A 17748-nucleotide genomic window follows, 5' to 3' on the forward strand; every position below is an offset into this window, starting at 1 on the left:
TTGATGGAGTTGCCATTTCGAGAGTGCAGTGATGGCTGGTGATGATGATATGATGATCTCACACAGACACAGACAGACAGAAACACACACACACACACACACACACACACACACACACACACACACACACACACACACACACACACACACAGTGTAGCAAACAATACAGAACAGTCATTAGCTGGCCTTCTGGGAAGTCTGTGAATACTCATGTCTTCATAATCACATGACTTCAACACAGTTTACTTTACCACACTCTAGTGTTTGTCAGTTGGGTTAAATCTACAAGCAAAGATAGACATATAACCAAGAAATTATTAACAACAACCACGTTGCCTCCTTCCCTCTTGGACTGAAGAGTTTGAATCCTCCTTCTCCTAATTAGCTTAGTCAAGTTCATCTTGGGAGTATTGTGCTTGGGAATTTGTTATACATTCCGGCATTGATAAGGACAACTCAAGTGAACTCTGTCCTTCAGTTGAGGCTGAAACATGATAGCATTTATTTATACAAGGATATATCTGAGACATGAGAGTCTCACATGGATACAAAGGGTATGATAGAGAAACAGGGTAATATAATATGGATACATTCATTATAAATAGATAAATGAAATGACACTGTATTGACATTACAAAAAAAGCTAATGTACGCAAAGAACAATAAGCTGTCTATGTACTGGGTCGTAGGCATGTGATTAAATCAGTTGTTAGATGTGGCCATGTCATTACTGGATTTCACTGATCATAAATATAACACAGATATTTGACGTGGCTAGTCATACAATACCAGCTGCTGTGCATTCAGATTCCAGTTCAGAAACAGTCTGTCCCATCAGTGGCATCTAGATGGCTGGTTGGGAAAAGAGAGGATAAGATCTGAAAATTGGTTTCCTCACAATTTCCTGTGGAGCTGTGTAATGCATTAGATTAATACAAATTGGGGTCTGATAGCGGTCAATTTGTATGAGGGGGATTACATTTCATGTGCCATTTCCTCAGTTTCATACCATTACCACTTAAATTGTTTTTATCTATAAATGTCTCAAACTGCTCAAGCGACTTGTTAGATGATTTTTCCTCGACAAGTCGGTTGAGCAGTTTGAGAACAAGTCGGTTGTTTGCGACATTGCATAAATCCCGCGTCTTGTTTTGTTTTTTTCTCCTATTTACACCTTTTCTACACTCGTGTGAAACCACCTCCCCGTAAGTCGTTAACCACATAATTGTTACATTTTATTTCAATTATACACGTGAACGCGAATTATACACGTGAACGCGAGGTGCTTACATTGGGGTTTGTCTCTCGGTAGCAGATTCATAGTCGACTTTTAAAAGTATTTTAAATACTTAAAATACTTTTTACTTAAAATATTACTCAAATATAGTATTTTTACTTAAAATACTTTAAATACTTTTAAAGGTATTCCTGAGCGCGCGCATCCCCTCAGCCAAACCAGCACGTGCAATCTCTGCACCACGGCGCGACCCCCGACCCTCCTTAGCCATTATGAATGATTGTTTACCAAGATAAGTTAGCTAGCTGGAAAGTTTAGCCGTTTTCCACCAAGCTTTGACAAACCTGCGAATTCAAGTTATTCAAGAGCCACTGGTAAGCAAATCCAGTGCTGGAACATTCGGCTCACCAGTTGTTACCATGTTTATACGTGTGTATATTTTAACTGGCTAGCAAGCAACCTAGATGTGCTTAGCCGTTAGCTAGCTATTGTTAGCTACAGCTAGTTAAGTTAGCCACAGCTAGTTAAGTTATCCACAGCTAGTTAAGTTAGCCACAGCTAGTTAAGTTAGCCACAGCTAGTCAAGTTAGCCACAGCTAGTTAAGTTATCCACAGCTAGTTTAGTTAGCCACAGCTAAGTTAGCCACAGCTAGTTAAGTTAGCCGGTTATCCTACCCTAGTCTGACCATAGCTACATTAAGTGACTAATATGGAAGATGTGACTAATTTCTTCCAGATTAGTTTAGTTTAGTTTATTTGAGTGAGGTGACTGAATACAACAAGCATGGTTTAATAGTAACACTAGCTAGCATTTTTAGCCAGTTGGTAGCTATGCTATGGCTAGCTCATTAAATGTTATTGAAGAGCTGAGCAGTGAAAATATTAAAAGAGCAGTGATTTGTGTGCTTGCCAAAGATTAGGATTTTTTTTTTCTCTCCCAATGGCCACTTGTCTCCTTCGCCTAATTAATGTGCCAGTTCCAAAATTGTTTTAACAGAGACTATAGACTTACACCGTTTATTTGGATTCCACTTTTTTGACTCTAGATGTTTGTGGAAACACTTAGTTTTCCCCTCTATGAAAGATGCTACACTAATACCAAAGGTATGGCTGGACTAACATGCAGAGAGGGGGTTGCAGAGTAGGACTGTGAAGTGTTGTTGTGGATGTGGGTCATGAATTGACCACATTTGAATCTCATGATCCACAATATTCACTGCATTCACAGTGGGGAACATTTGAGTTTGATGTCATAACTTTCTTCACCAGTCTTGTAAACCTTGAGGCACTTCTGGCACACAATAGCTCTACAGTGCTTCACTCAAGGTTGTTGGTATCTGAGGCAGGTTTTCATGTGTGTGTGTGTGTGTGTGTGTGTGTCTGTCTGTCTGTCTGTCTCTCTCTCTCTCTCTCTCTCTCTCTCTCTCTCTCTCTCTCTCTCTCTCTCTCTCTCTCTCTCTCTCTCTCTCTCTCTCTCTCTCTCTTCCTCTCTCTCTTCCTGCTACATTATTAATATATTTAGCTTAACCGCAAACCAGGGCCACTGAAAACACTGACTTTAACCATGTATGTTATCAATCGTCCACACTATTACTGATATTAGGCTATAAAGCAAAAGAATAAATATTATTAGGGCAGTAACCATAAATGATAGATTCTTCTGGTGACTGGATATTTGTCTTGTAGTTGAAGAGGAGGTAGGCTATATCAATTATGAGACCATGATTAACAGTGTGATACTGTATTTTAAAAATAGGCTTTTTTATTAATATTTTTCAAGTAGCCCTACATATACTTTGTTGTTGTTTTTTGTTGTTTGTTTTTTGTTTTAAATCTGACAGTTTAGATTTAGTTTATATAAATTCAGGTCCAGTTAACAGATCAGACTTTTCCAACTGGATAGGCTTTAGGATCCTGCAGTCTGTTAGTAGTAGCCTACAGGAGCAAACTGAATAGCTACTTTGAGAGCAGTGGTGTGTGAGGAGTACAGGGAGGGTCTCTTACATTTCACTACAAGCTTAGGAAAATGTGTTTTTGAAGAATATCTGCTGGATTTAAACAAACCGGATCTATGGTAAATATGTAGCCTATAACATAGAACAACAAGATTTTCTCTTTTTCTAACTTCTTCTCGACAGTAGGCCTATAGCTAATCATCTGTCAAAATGCTGCCTACAATTTCAGTGTTGCATTGTGTCCTCCATAGTGTCAATGCGTTTTACTGTCATATTTTTTCATCACGGTTTTTATTTTTTATTTTTATTATTTTATTATTTGTCAGCTGTTTAATCATGAGCTATCTAAGCCTTACTCATCGGCGGCTCACTGTCGATCGTGACGTTAGAATTATTAAGGTTCTATCTCAATTTTTGTCAAAATTGAGTTTTTTTTTTTACATAATCTGATCCATTAGGTGTTTATTAATGCCTGTGTGGTGTTATTTTTTAAAAATGTTGACATTTTTGAGTTAGTAATTCATAAATTTCAAAGGTTCCATCTCACAAAACATAAATAATGGAATGTAAAAACCTTGACGCTCAATATCTCTGAACTACCCTAGACGGAGATAGAACCTTATAATTCTAACGTCACGAAGTGGCTTTCTTTCACATCAAGTATTGAGTTGAGTTGGTATTCTGACCCGGTGGTTTCTTGGTATGATAATTGACCTGTTTCATAGGTGCGGGTAGAAGGAGGACCCCTATGCCCATATAAGGACCCCTATGCCCATACTTGGAGCCAGCGGATGGGCGCGGTCACCTGGCTGCCTACGTCACACCAGAAACTACCTGCTGGAGCCCATTTGGCTGATTTGAACGAGGCAGTGTCGAAAGTACATTTTACAACAAGGAAGACAAAGAATTCAGAGACAAAAGGAATATATATATTTTTTTTAATTAAAAAGCTTTACTTAAACGAACATTCGGAGGATTTGTATCAGATGGGGGCCTTTTGGTTTGTGGAGTTAGGCGTGTTCATAATCTGTCTCCAGGTAAGAGATTTATATGATTTTCACTTCAGCACACAGCGCCATGACATGAACGCCATTTAATTGAGCCTTTTAGACCTTTGAATTTCGTGACGTTAGAATTATAAGGTTCTATCTCCATTTTTAAAATGTTGACATTTTTGAGTTAGTAATTCATTAAATACAATGGTTCCTCACAGAACATAATTGAATGTAAAAACTTTGACGCTCAATATCTCTGAACTACCCTAAACGGAGATAGAACCGTATAATTCTAAGCTCACGATTTGTCTCTACGCCCATGGGGGATGCATGAAAACTACAGTCAAAGTGGAGCAGATGGAGCTAACATTTATTTTAAGAAACGTAACTTTATCGATATAAACTTTCTTTGGTCGAAAACATATCCTTAATTGCCAGATCAATACACCGGACGGTGTCAGTATCATACGTTCGTTTTGTTTGTTTAGACTTTGTAATTACTTAATGTTACACAAAGCAAGCATCTAGGTTGCCGTGGCATTTCTGGAAAATCAGCATCAATAGGTGTACGAATGATAATGATTGATATGATTTGCCAATATTACTCTTTAACTATTGTATTGAAACATTTTCGATCGACTAAAATCTGACTTATATCTTTTGTTTTCTGTCCATAAGGCTTTTGTTCCAGGGTCATCTGAGGAGTCGACATGCCGACCAGGTTTCGACTCAGAGTTGATGGTTTTCAAAGTGCACAGAAAGCACCTCCACATGGGCAGAGTGCTGGGGAAAGGTAAGAGCTGATGGTCATCTGCTTCTCTCTGTTAGACATATTATTACCACGTCTTATGCTAAGGCATTACGATTCCTAGACATATTTGAAGTGAGTGCCATCCTTACCGTAGGCTTCTTTTCGTTAATTTTTTTTACGCAGGCCCACTATGTGCAGGCTATCAATTAATCTGTATCTTCTGCCTTGAATTTCATCCTGCAATTTGATCATGCTCTGATACCATTTGGGATTTTGTTCTCCATTTTGCTACGTTGGGGGATTTCCTGTGTGTTTAAGACTTCTCTTCTCACAAGACAGCCTTCATAGTCCCTGATCAAACTGTGCTCCTTGTACAGATTAAGTCACAACACAGAGTTTACGCCCTTGTTTTAGATACTTTAATCTCCTGCCATGATTGTGTGCCCTTGTTTAACTTCTGTTGGAACTATGTTTCTTTTAATTAGGCTTAGGGTATTTGTTGTTTTGGTGAGGGAACTTGCTTACTGACAGCAGTTTATTGGTGTGTTCATTGTTAACTGGCCAGTGGTAAAACGCAGGGTGAAACACACAGGTTTGGTGTAACACTGAAATGTTTCATTGTTCAAGTATTGACTCCTGACCTCCAATAAGTAACTCCATTTGATAAGCTCAGTAACTGTTTTTGTTGAGGTGCAGCTGGCAAGGAGGCCTTTGGCACTACTTGGCAAACATGGCTCCGTCCATCTCCCTTTTCCTTCAGTCTTTGTTTGGAGAAGATAATTTTGTTTCTACAACTGGAGGATCATGGCCTTCTCACCTGTCCTTCGGTTGAGTTAGTGAGAATGTTAGTCTCACAATCTAATAATAGTGTCTTACTAGTGTTTTATTTTGTGTCAGGATCACATCTTGAATGAATGATATGAAAAAGTATTTTGTATGTGTAGTTAGGGCTGGGTATCGCCACTGATTTCCCAAAACGATTCGATTCCGATTCACAGCTCGATTCACAGCCCGATTCGATTCGATTCGATTCCGATTCGATCTAGTTACAATATAATTTTTTTGCTTGAATATGAAAGAGATTCTCTGAACTAATGCTATAAATGGTTCAAGGAACCCTATAACATGTAGCATTGTTAAACATATCAATGAATTGACTCCAAAGCAGTTACATGAATGTACTTTTTATTTACATATGACTTTGCTTTTGTCCAGCTCATCTCTATCGTCACATTTTTTAAATCCAAAATGCACCCAGACATCTGACTTTAAGCCTGGTGGTGACTTGAGTGTCCCTGCCATCGCCATGTTTTTAGATTTTAGTGTTGAGACCTCACGTTGCGTGAGATATGATAAATTATTGTAGCGCGAGATCTGGCCACGAGATCTCGTTGCGGGTTGAAGCTGCAAAAAAAAAAAAAAAAAAAAAACTCGATCTCGGGATTTATGAATCGATAATCGCTCATTTTAATGAAGATCGATTCAGAATCGGGAAATCGATTTTTTGAACCCAGCCCTATGTGTAGTGGTTGAATAGTTTTATTGAATAATATGCTTATGCTTATTGAATATGTTTGTAGTGATGTCATCCATGAGACATGCTGATTCTATGTTAGTTTCACTGGGCGTGTAGGCGCAAGCCTTGTGATCTGACTCGTAGATTAACACATCCCTTGAGCAACCAATAGACCTGATTTCTGACTTGGTGGTGACTGGTGATGTATTTGAACTATCACCTCAAAAGTGCTGTGAAAATGGTCATTAACCGACACACTAGTTTACCCACATCTTCTTGGTATAAAACAAGGGTTATATTTAAAACTAGCATGGCAATGGTAGGCCTTAATGCACATCAATAAGGCAAACACACTTCATTAATGCTTCCATAAACCTATTGTGCAGGCTTGATATTGCACAAGAGCATGTCCCGCGATGACTCAATATTACAGTAGCCTACTAGACCGTACTCTTCCTGTTCCCAGATGGAGTAAAATCATATCTCCTACTCATGTTCTCTCTTGTTGCCCTTATGAGAGTTAGTTTGGTACTTTCCATCACATGTTGTGCCAAGGCCATGCTTCTGTTCTATAATTGTTCTAGTTTCACTTCTCACTCCGGTCTCTGTCTCTGGTCATTTTTGGGCAATGATATGCAGTTAGGTTGTATGTTTGTTCACATTATAAGTCATAACATGATTTTCTGAAATTGGCGTGAAGAACAGAATATCGACAAAAGGGGTTTATAGTCGGATAGAACTGAGCACTGAGTGTTGGCTACATTTGATTTAGGGTTGTCTTAATGCAGTCCATTGCATACAAAGCAACATCGGATATCGATAGGAAATTAAACCTTACTTTGAACTGAGTGGGCTTATTTTGTAAACATAATCATTGGGGCATAATGAGACTCACACCTGAATGGTTCAGACTTCCTGTGTGAAGGTATGCTCCAGGATGTCAGGTGTAATCTGACACCAGACTCTGTTACCCACCTGGCAAGTCTTAACCCAGGGCTGGTCAATCCTGGTCCTTAAGGACTGCTGGACCCCTCAGGTGTGTCCTATCTACACAGGGCTGATCCTCTGCAGTGTGTATGGTAAATTAGGCTAGCCTATGTTTATTTAGTTAGTATGGTAGATTAGGCTAGCCTATGTTTATTTCTAAATCAGGTTCCCCATTATCTGCTGACGTGCAGCTGCTATTCTTCCTGACAGAGTACAGAACGGCTAAAGACAGAACCGTTATATAAAAGAACAACATAAAAGAATAAATAAAAAAGTAAGACACCAATAGAATTCGAGTCATGCTTGGATTCTCAAGCTTGCAAACTATGGTACTTAAACTGTTTAGACCTGGGCAAATTTGCCATGTTTGATGTATATTGATTTATTAAGGCCTATTTATATAACATTATTACATGCAAATATAATGAGAAACTGTTTCTCATTCTCCATAACCTCTCACACTGGCCCTCTGCAGGCTGTTTTTTATAGCACGTGTAATGCCTGGCCTCTTCACCTTGTTCCAGAGCTTTTTAAAGGCTGTTTGCTGCTTTGTTACTCTTCAAATAATCCATTTATTCATTAACTTAATTATTCATTAACTCAAAAAGTCTGTGGTGGTTCATCAGTTCTCACAGAAGCACTAATGGAGAAGGGCTCTGACATGGTTAGACACAGCTAGTATAATGCATGCATAGAATGAAGAGTTAATCTTGGGCCAAGTAAAACATATTTTTTTTCTTAGAATTCTGAAACGTTAGGCTTCGTATCTCTTAACCACAATGAGGCAACTGTTGCATTTAGGCTTTGTGCGCAAATCATTTATTTGAATGAAGACTGATTTGGCCATACAAAAGTAATGTTTCCTCAAAAGCAAAACCTCAGACCCATATCCCTTTTTTTTGTGTTTGTTTTTTCATCGCAGTGGTATTTGATGACTGCACCGGACGTACAAGGTTTGTCTATTTCACCGGCGACAGCCGCTTCAAAGTGGACACTGACGGAACGCTGAAGTTGAATCGAGGGGTCAATCTCCATCATGGCCACAAGGATTTCTCTGTCAACACTTGGGACAGCAATGGCACCAAGCATGTGGCTCTGGTCCGAGTGCTGCATGATCCCAGACACAGTCACCATCACAATCATCCCAGTAAAGGGGATCCAGCCACCCAGACTCAGGTATGATACTTACTGTGATGCCTACAAAGTTTGTTAGACTGTACTGCTCTCTAGTGGTTGCAATTGCAACTTTCCCAGTGAGGAGTTGGAAAGAATTGCATCTTGGAGTTCTCTGTTAACATGTTTAGAAACCCAGAAAATGTGTGCATGTGGAGGCTTTAAACACTTTGTTTGTCTACTGATGACAAAATGCTTTTTAATAAAAACTATTTTCGATTTTGGTATCTCAAAAGTTACAGCAGCATGCTTCAATTGCATTCACTTGATCTTTGAGATGTTTATTTTTTCTTCCACAGCCTTCCCCAACAGAAGCCCTGCCGGTGTTGGTGTTCCCAAAGTCTTCAGGAGGGTTGAGGAGAAGAAAGAGGGCATGGGTCATTCCTCCCATCAACTTCCCAGAGAACGACAGAGGGCCGTTCCCCAAAGAGATGGTGCAGGTAAAGTGGTGTAGTTTTTCTTTCTTTTATACTACCTTTCTTTCTGTGTCATTGTTATTCACTTGGATTGGATAACTTGACTTTCATTATTAAACAGCTCTACTTCTTCATAACAGTCTATGCATGAAGCGTCGCTGTGATTGACATTTGTGTGTTTTAAAACCAGATACGGTCGGATAATGATAAGGAAGTAAAGATCCAGTACAGCATCACTGGCAACGGAGCAGACCGACCCCCCGTTGGACTATTTACTGTTGACAAAAACTCTGGTTGGCTCTATGTTACCCAGCCCTTGGACAGGGAGAAGCAAGACAAGTACATGGTATGTAGTCGTGCCTTCAGGATACTACTACGTAGCCTGAAAATGTGATTTTTGCTACATTGATGGTTATGTTGTTTTTAGATCCAAGCCCATGCGATTGCAGTTGGCTCTGGTACAGCAGAAGAGCCCATGGATATCATTGTGAAAGTCATTGATCAGAATGACAACAAACCTTCATTTGACCAAGATCCATTTTTGGGTGAAGTCATGGAGTCAGCGGCAGTAGGTTTGTTAACCCGTTTACTCAACTATTTACAATGCTGTAGTCGTAAGAATAATACCCCTTATGTTGGTGTGTGTTTATATGTATTTATGAGATAATTACATCCATCCTTATCACAATAATGACCTATTACTTAGTCTCCATTGTTTGTTTGTTTGTTTTTCTTGCCATATAAGACCATAAACCACAACTAGTACTCAAACTAATCATAACTTTTTGAGTAGATTGAACGTAGAAATGAATGAGTGTGTCTGTTGACAAGGGCCCAATCCCATTTCTTATTTTTACCCCTACCCCTTGTTTTCGTGTGCCACTCGCTTTTCAGCTTGCCCCTCAGGACAGAGTTATAAGAGGTAGTGGTTGAAATCTTCCCCTATTAAATGGGACAGCCCTTCAAGACCATGATACGTCTTCAGTAGTATCATAGAAAAGCATGGACGCTCACGATTCGTTCACAACTTATAAGTTTCATGCTATCAATCGATCAAATCATCAAATAAAAAATAACAATCGTTACCAGGCCAGTTCATGACAGAATAGTGATGCTCTGTAGGCTAGCAACCCTGCTCCTTCCCTGCCAGTCTGCACTGATATTAGAGGAGCAGTAACAAGTGCAACAACTTTGCTGCTGGACTTAGTTACATTTCAGCCGTCATATGCCACCAAAGGGGGGAAATGCGACATGTCAAATGTCATGCACAAATGTTGTACGGTTAGCTGGCTAATATCAGCATACTACAGATTTTTTTTGTTATGTTTGATATAAAGAAAAGGTCTAATATATTGAAATAACATAAACTAAGATAATATGATGGTTATTATAAATGTTTAATCTTTATTAATGAATAAAATAATTTTGTGGTTTTCTTTTGCTGCTTGTGTGTTTGCCACTATCTTGCCGATGATTCATAAGGCATTCTGGGAGATTTAGCATAACACTCCGTATGGAGTGTGCCCCTGAAAAAACACTGTTGGAGGGCCATGTAGCCATACCACTTCGCCCTACCACTCCATCCCAGCAACATTCGGGAGACCCTCCATGTGAACACGCAAAATGGAGGGTTAGGGCTAAGTGGTTGGGTTAACGGGGATTGGGCCAAGGAAGGGTCACCATAACTTTGTCAAATCTTCGTCCTAACATTTTTCCCTGGGAACCTCTTTTTTTCAGGTACTGAGTTCATGACTGTTCATGCGACTGATGCAGATGAGCCTGGAACAGCCAATGCAGATGTCCGTTACATCATTATGAGTCAAGACCCTGCGACACCCAGTGCCAACATGTTTGTTATCAACCCTGTGACGGGGACGATACGGGTCAATGCTGCTGGTTTGGACAGAGAGGTTAGTTGTCTTAAATAAAATGGCTTTTGCTTATCTGAAGCGAAGTCTTTGGTAACGGATGCATAGAAGAAAATAAATCAAAGTGGAAAAAAACATTTAAAAGTGGAAGGGATGCATGCACAGTGTTCACTTACTAATTAAACAATTATTTATTGGTGATGGTCTGTTACGAAAATCTTATACAGTATCAATAAAGTTCTCGACAGTGCAGATGTCTCTGATGCATTTGATGTCTGACCTTTCCTCTTTTTATTGTTTCAGAAAAATAAAAAGTACACATTGGTGATCCAAGCAGCAGACGCTGAGGGAGATGGCCTCGTAACCCAAGGCACAACCATCATTACGGTCACAGACAGCAATGACAATGCACCACAGTTTGATCAGAGTTCTGTAAGTAAGCCCCAGAAGAGGGAAATAAACAAGCCAATATACCCAACATCACAGCCTTGTGTTCAAATACCTTACCAAACACTGGTAACACTTTATCTGGAGCCAGCAGGTGTAATGCATTATTATCAGGGCCAGGAATATTCCATGATCACCTGAGCCGTGAGCTCAGTCACTTGTCATTCAATCTTTATCCCCAAACTGCACTCCTCCCGTCACGGCTCAGTTCTGGAAGCGTCCGTCAGCCACGGCTGAATAGCTCCCACTGTTGCCTATGTTAATATGTGTTTCTGTTTCTGTGGGGTCGTTTGCAATGTTTTTTGTTTTCTCTAAATAAAGTTGACAGCATTTTGGGTGCAAATTCAGGAGGCTCATCTCACTACACAGGGCCACAGAGACCATTCGCAGAAAGCAAGCTGAAATCCAGAGTGAAATCTCGAAAGATGATGAGATGGGAGACATGCATGGCTTGTTACATAGATATCTTGTTGCATATCTATGTTACACAGAGCCTTGACATCATAATGTCAGTAAATTTGAGTAAAATACAGACTTCGCTTATCCGTGCGAATAGAGTTTTAGTAAACAAAAGATGATTAACTCGATCAAGTTAACTACCCGATCAACATCTTGCTGCTGGTGGATGGAACTTAACTTCTTAAAAAAGGATGTAACAAATTATCCTATAGTGATGATTCCATGACTTCGTATTCCTCTTATATCGATAGTTATTACCAGCCATTTTCAGTGATATGAATGCCTCATACATTCAGAAAGTTTTGATGTCTAACGACTTGGCTAAATTTGGTGTCGGCAAAATCCTCTCCTTTTTTCTCATGCCAATGCTCCTCTCCTTCATAGTACACTGCGTCTGTGCCTGAGAACAAAATTGGTGCCGTGGTGGTGAAGATGCCTGTGACAGATGGAGATGATGATCAAACCCCTGCCTGGGCCACCACCTACAAGATTGTGGAAGGAGATCCTGATGGGCTGTTCAGTGTGAGCACAGGCCCCAGCAAGATGGAAGGAATCCTAACCACAGCCAAGGTATGGTGCCATGTTCTGATATAAATGTATGCCCTTGAGAGTTTTTCCTTCAGGAGTGACTTGCAGTACAGTTGGTTCATACATGTTTTTGTAAATGGTCCCGGTGTTGCTACTGTTATGCTCTATTAACTGGGCTGGACCAGACAGAATAATTTTCATTTTCTTACATTTCCGGTAGTACCCTCTGTTACAAAACATTTCCCATTATCATCTTCTGAGCGTGTCATGTTAGTATGCGTGAAACAGTTTGAAATGGACTGCAAGGGAAGATACCATTTAGTATGTGCTGCTCTTATTCCCTCCCCAGGCCCTTGACTTTGAAAAGAACAACAAGTACACTCTGCTGGTGACTGTGGAGAACGAAGTGCCGTTCTCCATCCGCCTGCCCACCGCTACAGCCACGGTCACAGTGAACGTGCTGGATGTGAATGAAGCTCCCGTTTTTAACCCGGCGGAGAAGATGATCGTCAAACGTGAGGACCTGGCCCCAGACAGTGATCTGGTTCTCTACACAGCCACCGATCCAGACACTGCTATGAAGCAGAAACTCACGTAAGATACTTTTTTCTTTTTTTCAATACACATTTTAAATGTCTTTTAATATTTGAAAAGGGGGATGTTTTTCCTTCATGGAAATTCCAGAATGGTATGTTGTGGCATTAAATTTGCGTTTACTCCTCAGGTACAAAGTCCAGAAAGACCTCGCTGGATGGCTTAATATCAACAAAGAGACCGGACAAATCAAAGTCAAGAGCCCCATGGACAGAGAGTCTCACTTTGTAATGGATGGCAAATACACAGCTCTCATCGTGGCTATTGACAATGGTAGTGAAATGATTCCCTGTTCTCTTATTTATTTGCATGCAAGAAGTCGTTTTTGAAAAGTAATACTAGAATTCCATATGGAATAACCTAACCTAAGTGGGCTCCTCACCTGTGACGCACGTAATAAGTGAACAAGTGAACTTAAGTACTTTAAGTGAACTTAAAAATAAAGACTACTGTTGGATGAATGACGCATTATCCGTTGCGTTTTTGGGTAGTTCGTAGCTCATCAGACCATCCAAGTATAGAGGGGAACTTCCAGTAATCCTGACCTGAGTGCTTTCCTTTGGCTTTGCAGCTGATATCCCAGCGACAGGCACCGGAACCCTGGTGATCCAGCTGGAGGATGTGAATGACAACGCTCCGACCATCGACGAGAGGGTGATCACAGTCTGCAACAGGGAATCCTCTCCTCAGCTGCTCTCTGTCACAGACAAAGACGGGCCCGGCTTTGCCTCTCCCTACAACGTGGTCTTACAGGGATCGTCCAAGAGCAACTGGACTGCCAGAATGAACGACACACGTATGTTTGTTTTTGAATCCTCACATGAGTAGCTCAGCAGGTTAGCGCCGTCTTGTGACATGCTGACGACTTCGGGTTTGAACCCAGTCGGTCTTCATTTGTTTCCCCAGCCCTCCTATTGACTTGTAATGTTTCCTGTGTCATCAGGGACTGGCATTATCCTTACGCTGAACACGCCGCTGGACAAGGGTATTTACACTGTGGTCCTGAGAGTCTCTGACAACCAAGGCTTGGAACAGGATAGCACCATCCAGGCCTCTGTGTGTGAATGCAAAGGAACCGATGTCAAATGTCAGGATAAAGCTGTTGCTGGTGTAGGCCTGTCTGGGATTCTGGGAATTTTAGGAGCCATCTTACTCCTCCTACGTAAGTTGTTTTGTATAGTTCTTCAAGTGATAACTGTGTATGGGCAATTGCACTTGGACACATTTCTGGGTGTGACTCTGGGCTGATCCTCCAACCATTTCCATTTACGATGGACAAACCTGTACGCTATTGAGGTGTTGGTTTGTTCAGACTGTGATGTTTGTGCTCCACAGTGTTGGTTCTTCTCCTGCTCTTGTTCCTGAGGAGGAGAGGTGGTGAGAAGAAGGAGCCTCTGCTCCCGGAGGATGACGTCAGGGACAACATCTACTACTACGATGAGGAGGGAGGTGGAGAGGATGACCAGGTGAGGCCTACCAAGCCAAACCTTCATGGCAGTTGTGTTCAATTGTGTATGCCTTATCATATCCTCATTGTAAAGGCATTGAAATGGCATGAATGGAAGTAGTTACAGAATCAGACATCAATTCTATTCTAAAGAACTACACTTGCTATGGGTTACAGCTGTTTTTAGTTTGATATGAGGGTATGATCAATATGATAAATGGTACTAATATTTCTCGACTGCTACTTCAGGATTACGATTTGAGCGTTCTGCACCGAGGCCTAGACAACCGCCCTGATGTCTTCCGTAACGATGTTGCTCCAACCTTCTTCGCCGCGCCGCAGTATAAGCCACGACCAGCCAACCCTGCAGATATTGGCAACTTCATTGATGATGTAAGCACTTAGTAACTTGTATATAAACTCATATGTGATGGAGCTGATTTTTCATGGAGAAAACTGAAGTGACAACTTATAGCTAATGTAAAGGTTTCAAGGTTTGAAATGTCTTATTTTAAATAATGAATTCTGAAATCTATTTCATTGCAACTTGCCTGTATAAACGAAGGGTAATATAGAAAAACAGGGTGCTAATATCCAAACTTGTTTTTTTGCTGACTAGAATCTGAAGGCGGCTGACAACGACCCCACGGCTCCGCCCTATGACTCCCTCCTGGTGTTTGACTATGAAGGCGGTGGCTCGGAGGCCGGGTCCCTCAGCTCCCTCAACTCTTCCAGCTCAGGAGGCGACCAGGATTACGACTGCTTCAATGAGTGGGGCCCGCGCTTCAAGAAACTGGCAGACATGTACGGCGGGGGAGAGGACTAATCAGTCCCAAAATCAACCCTCATCCCCTACCCCCCTATGCACTTGATCTGAGAGATTTGATGGTGTATTACTATTAAAAGGATCAGAACCGTAAAGGACCATTAGCTGTGAAAGAAGGGTCATCGTGGTTGAGCTATTACCATATTACTGACACTTAGCGATTCCTCTCAGATCTCCATACAGGCACGGGGTATAGGCTGGGGGGTGATTTGGGATTGGGAGTCAGTCTCTTAACCTTTTGCTCCGCTTGCATCTGGTTGTTCACACTTGGTATTTAGACTGAAGACTTGATTTCCTCTTATGCGTTTGAGGAGGAGGTCTATAGCTTGGAAAAATGTGATTTTGCAAACATGGGACACTTTGGTTTTTGAAAATGTCCAATGCTTGGTCTTCAGTTTGGCATGGGGAGGGAAGCACACTGGTTATGCACCAGGATGGATTTCACACTGTTCAGCAAGCTGTGCTTTCTAATGGACTCAACAACTCCTATTTCTGATTGAGTTATCCCTACTGTATTTTTGGTTTGTATTTCTTTTCTTTGTTTGATCCGTATCATAAAGATCTTTTTTTGTATAAAGACGTGTTAGCATGACATTTTTACTGAAAGCCAAATCAGCCAAAGGATTTCTGTCAAGTTTATCATTAGTTCAATAAATGCTTTTTAATGTTTGATAAGCACCTGTAAGTTTTGGGTCTTTTTTTACCTCTTGTTTTAATAACATTTAAAAACCGTTAAACATGCATTTTGTCTTGCTTTTGAAGAAGCACACTTCTGTTCATTGAGTTTTTTATATAGCCTATAATGAATTTCCATTTGGTACATAGCAAATAGTTTCATTAAATAAATGACTTGAAATTGGTTATTTGTCAATTTTGATGATTATTGGATGGTCCTTGTTATTTGAGGTGAATAATTAAAGGTCGCTGCTCAGCCACTAGATGGCGTGATTGAATGTGAAAGGCATCAAGACCCTCACCATTTAGGAGCATTTCCCTGCCTCTAAGAATATGTTAATATCTTATACGAGGTGAAGAAAGAGGATGTGAGGAGAAGCAACTATTGGGGCCCACCCCAAGATCACAGTGGATTGTCAATTGGTCTTGAGCAGCCAGTTTTAGAACCTGTGCAATTTTATTTTTTACAGATTAGATAGTATAGTTTGGTTCTGAATGCATACTCTTTATTCTTTGTTATACTGTCCACTAGTAGAGGGTTTAATATCATTTTCACTGCTGTTACAAAAGCATTCAAATGCAGTATAAAGTTCTCTAGCTATTCAATAGGAGTAGGGCGGCGGGTGGGAAAACGCATGGGGATTTGCAAGAGTTGGTTTTGTCAACCAATAAGACATTAGAGCTGACAACTGGTGCCGCGGGTCCCTACAAGGTGGATTTGTTCACACTGCACAGTGTTGCATAGTCCATAGTTGCATTGGGACGGGGTGCATAGTCGATAGTTGCATTGGGACTGGGTGCATAGTCCTAGTTGCATTGGGACGGGGTGCGCTGCGCACCATTGTAGCTAGAGTGTGCGTTGCTGTCCGGATTCCGCACATGCAGAAACGTTTGCGTTAAAATGCGCTGCTGCACTAGGCCGAAGTCAGTTTAAAAACTACTTTATGATATAAACTAACTTTCAACACCACAGCAGCACTGGTCAGCCTAACAACAATGTCAGATGCAACCAGTCAATTGTTTGAATGAGGAGATGCAGTGCACCCCAACCATCCAGCTCCCACTCCCACTCATGCACCATGCTAGCAGGGGGAAGATGATCATCAAATCTATCTATTATATGTGCACATGGCGTAATGAAAAGTAGCGCGGACGTCAATATGGAGGGTAGTATCTGCTCTCAACATGCGTTTCTGACCAAGTCGATGTATACTATATGACGCCCTCCATCTGAAAAGCTGTGCTGGGTGCAATAAAATAATACAATAAAAGTCATTTTCGATGTTTGGTTGTGTGTTCATTTGAAAAGGGAAACACATATAGACACAACACTATATACTTTCCACTTTGAAAGTTGCACAGGACCTTTTATTGAAGTTCAAAATGACAGTGTTGAGTTAGCTTCTGACCCCCCCTCTTCCGATTGTGTCCCTCCCGAAATCAAGACACAAATCAAATATATGTATCCCATCATATTCTATCATCAATATATTTATTATTATTATTATTATCAACACACAACATTTAGTTGCAACACTGTCTGAAAATAATTATTGTTTTTGATAAAATGTTGAAATGATGAGAAACTGTCCTAGACACGTTTACAGATCATTTCGAGCTCCTCTGTGCTGAAGAAACGGGCTAATAATGTACATTGAGACGGAGGATAATGGTCGTGGAAACCTCCCTGGAACAATCAAGTCTGTCTTTTTAATACAATTCATTATTTCAACTAAAATGTTTTGAACGCCATAACTCATCTTCATTAAAGTCATGAAATATTTGTTGTTACATACAAAAACACTAAAAATATATATAATTGTTTTGACTTTCAAAATAATGAATTGCTGTATAAGTTGCATTTCAGGCAGGCA

General features: G+C 40.6%; 1 protein-coding gene across 1 annotated transcript; it reads left to right on the forward strand.

Moving 5' to 3' along the window:
• The first annotated feature begins 4039 nt into the window (after nucleotides 1-4039).
• cdh31 (cadherin 31) lies at nucleotides 4040-16052 on the forward strand. The gene is made up of 16 exons (XM_080528867.1): nucleotides 4040-4229; nucleotides 4866-4980; nucleotides 8364-8617; nucleotides 8914-9054; nucleotides 9221-9376; nucleotides 9458-9602; nucleotides 10768-10940; nucleotides 11202-11330; nucleotides 12189-12374; nucleotides 12682-12926; nucleotides 13057-13199; nucleotides 13498-13722; nucleotides 13870-14088; nucleotides 14262-14392; nucleotides 14623-14766; nucleotides 14993-16052. The coding sequence occupies exons 1-16, from the start codon at nucleotides 4179-4181 to the stop codon at nucleotides 15197-15199; spliced, it is 2664 nt and encodes an 887-aa protein (XP_080384993.1). The 5' UTR covers nucleotides 4040-4178; the 3' UTR covers nucleotides 15200-16052.
• Nucleotides 16053-17748: the final 1696 nt, after the last annotated feature.

This window comes from Nansenia antarctica, assembly GCF_963989245.1.
Source record: "Nansenia antarctica genome assembly, chromosome: 4".
Lineage (NCBI taxonomy): Eukaryota > Metazoa > Chordata > Actinopteri > Argentiniformes > Microstomatidae > Nansenia > Nansenia antarctica.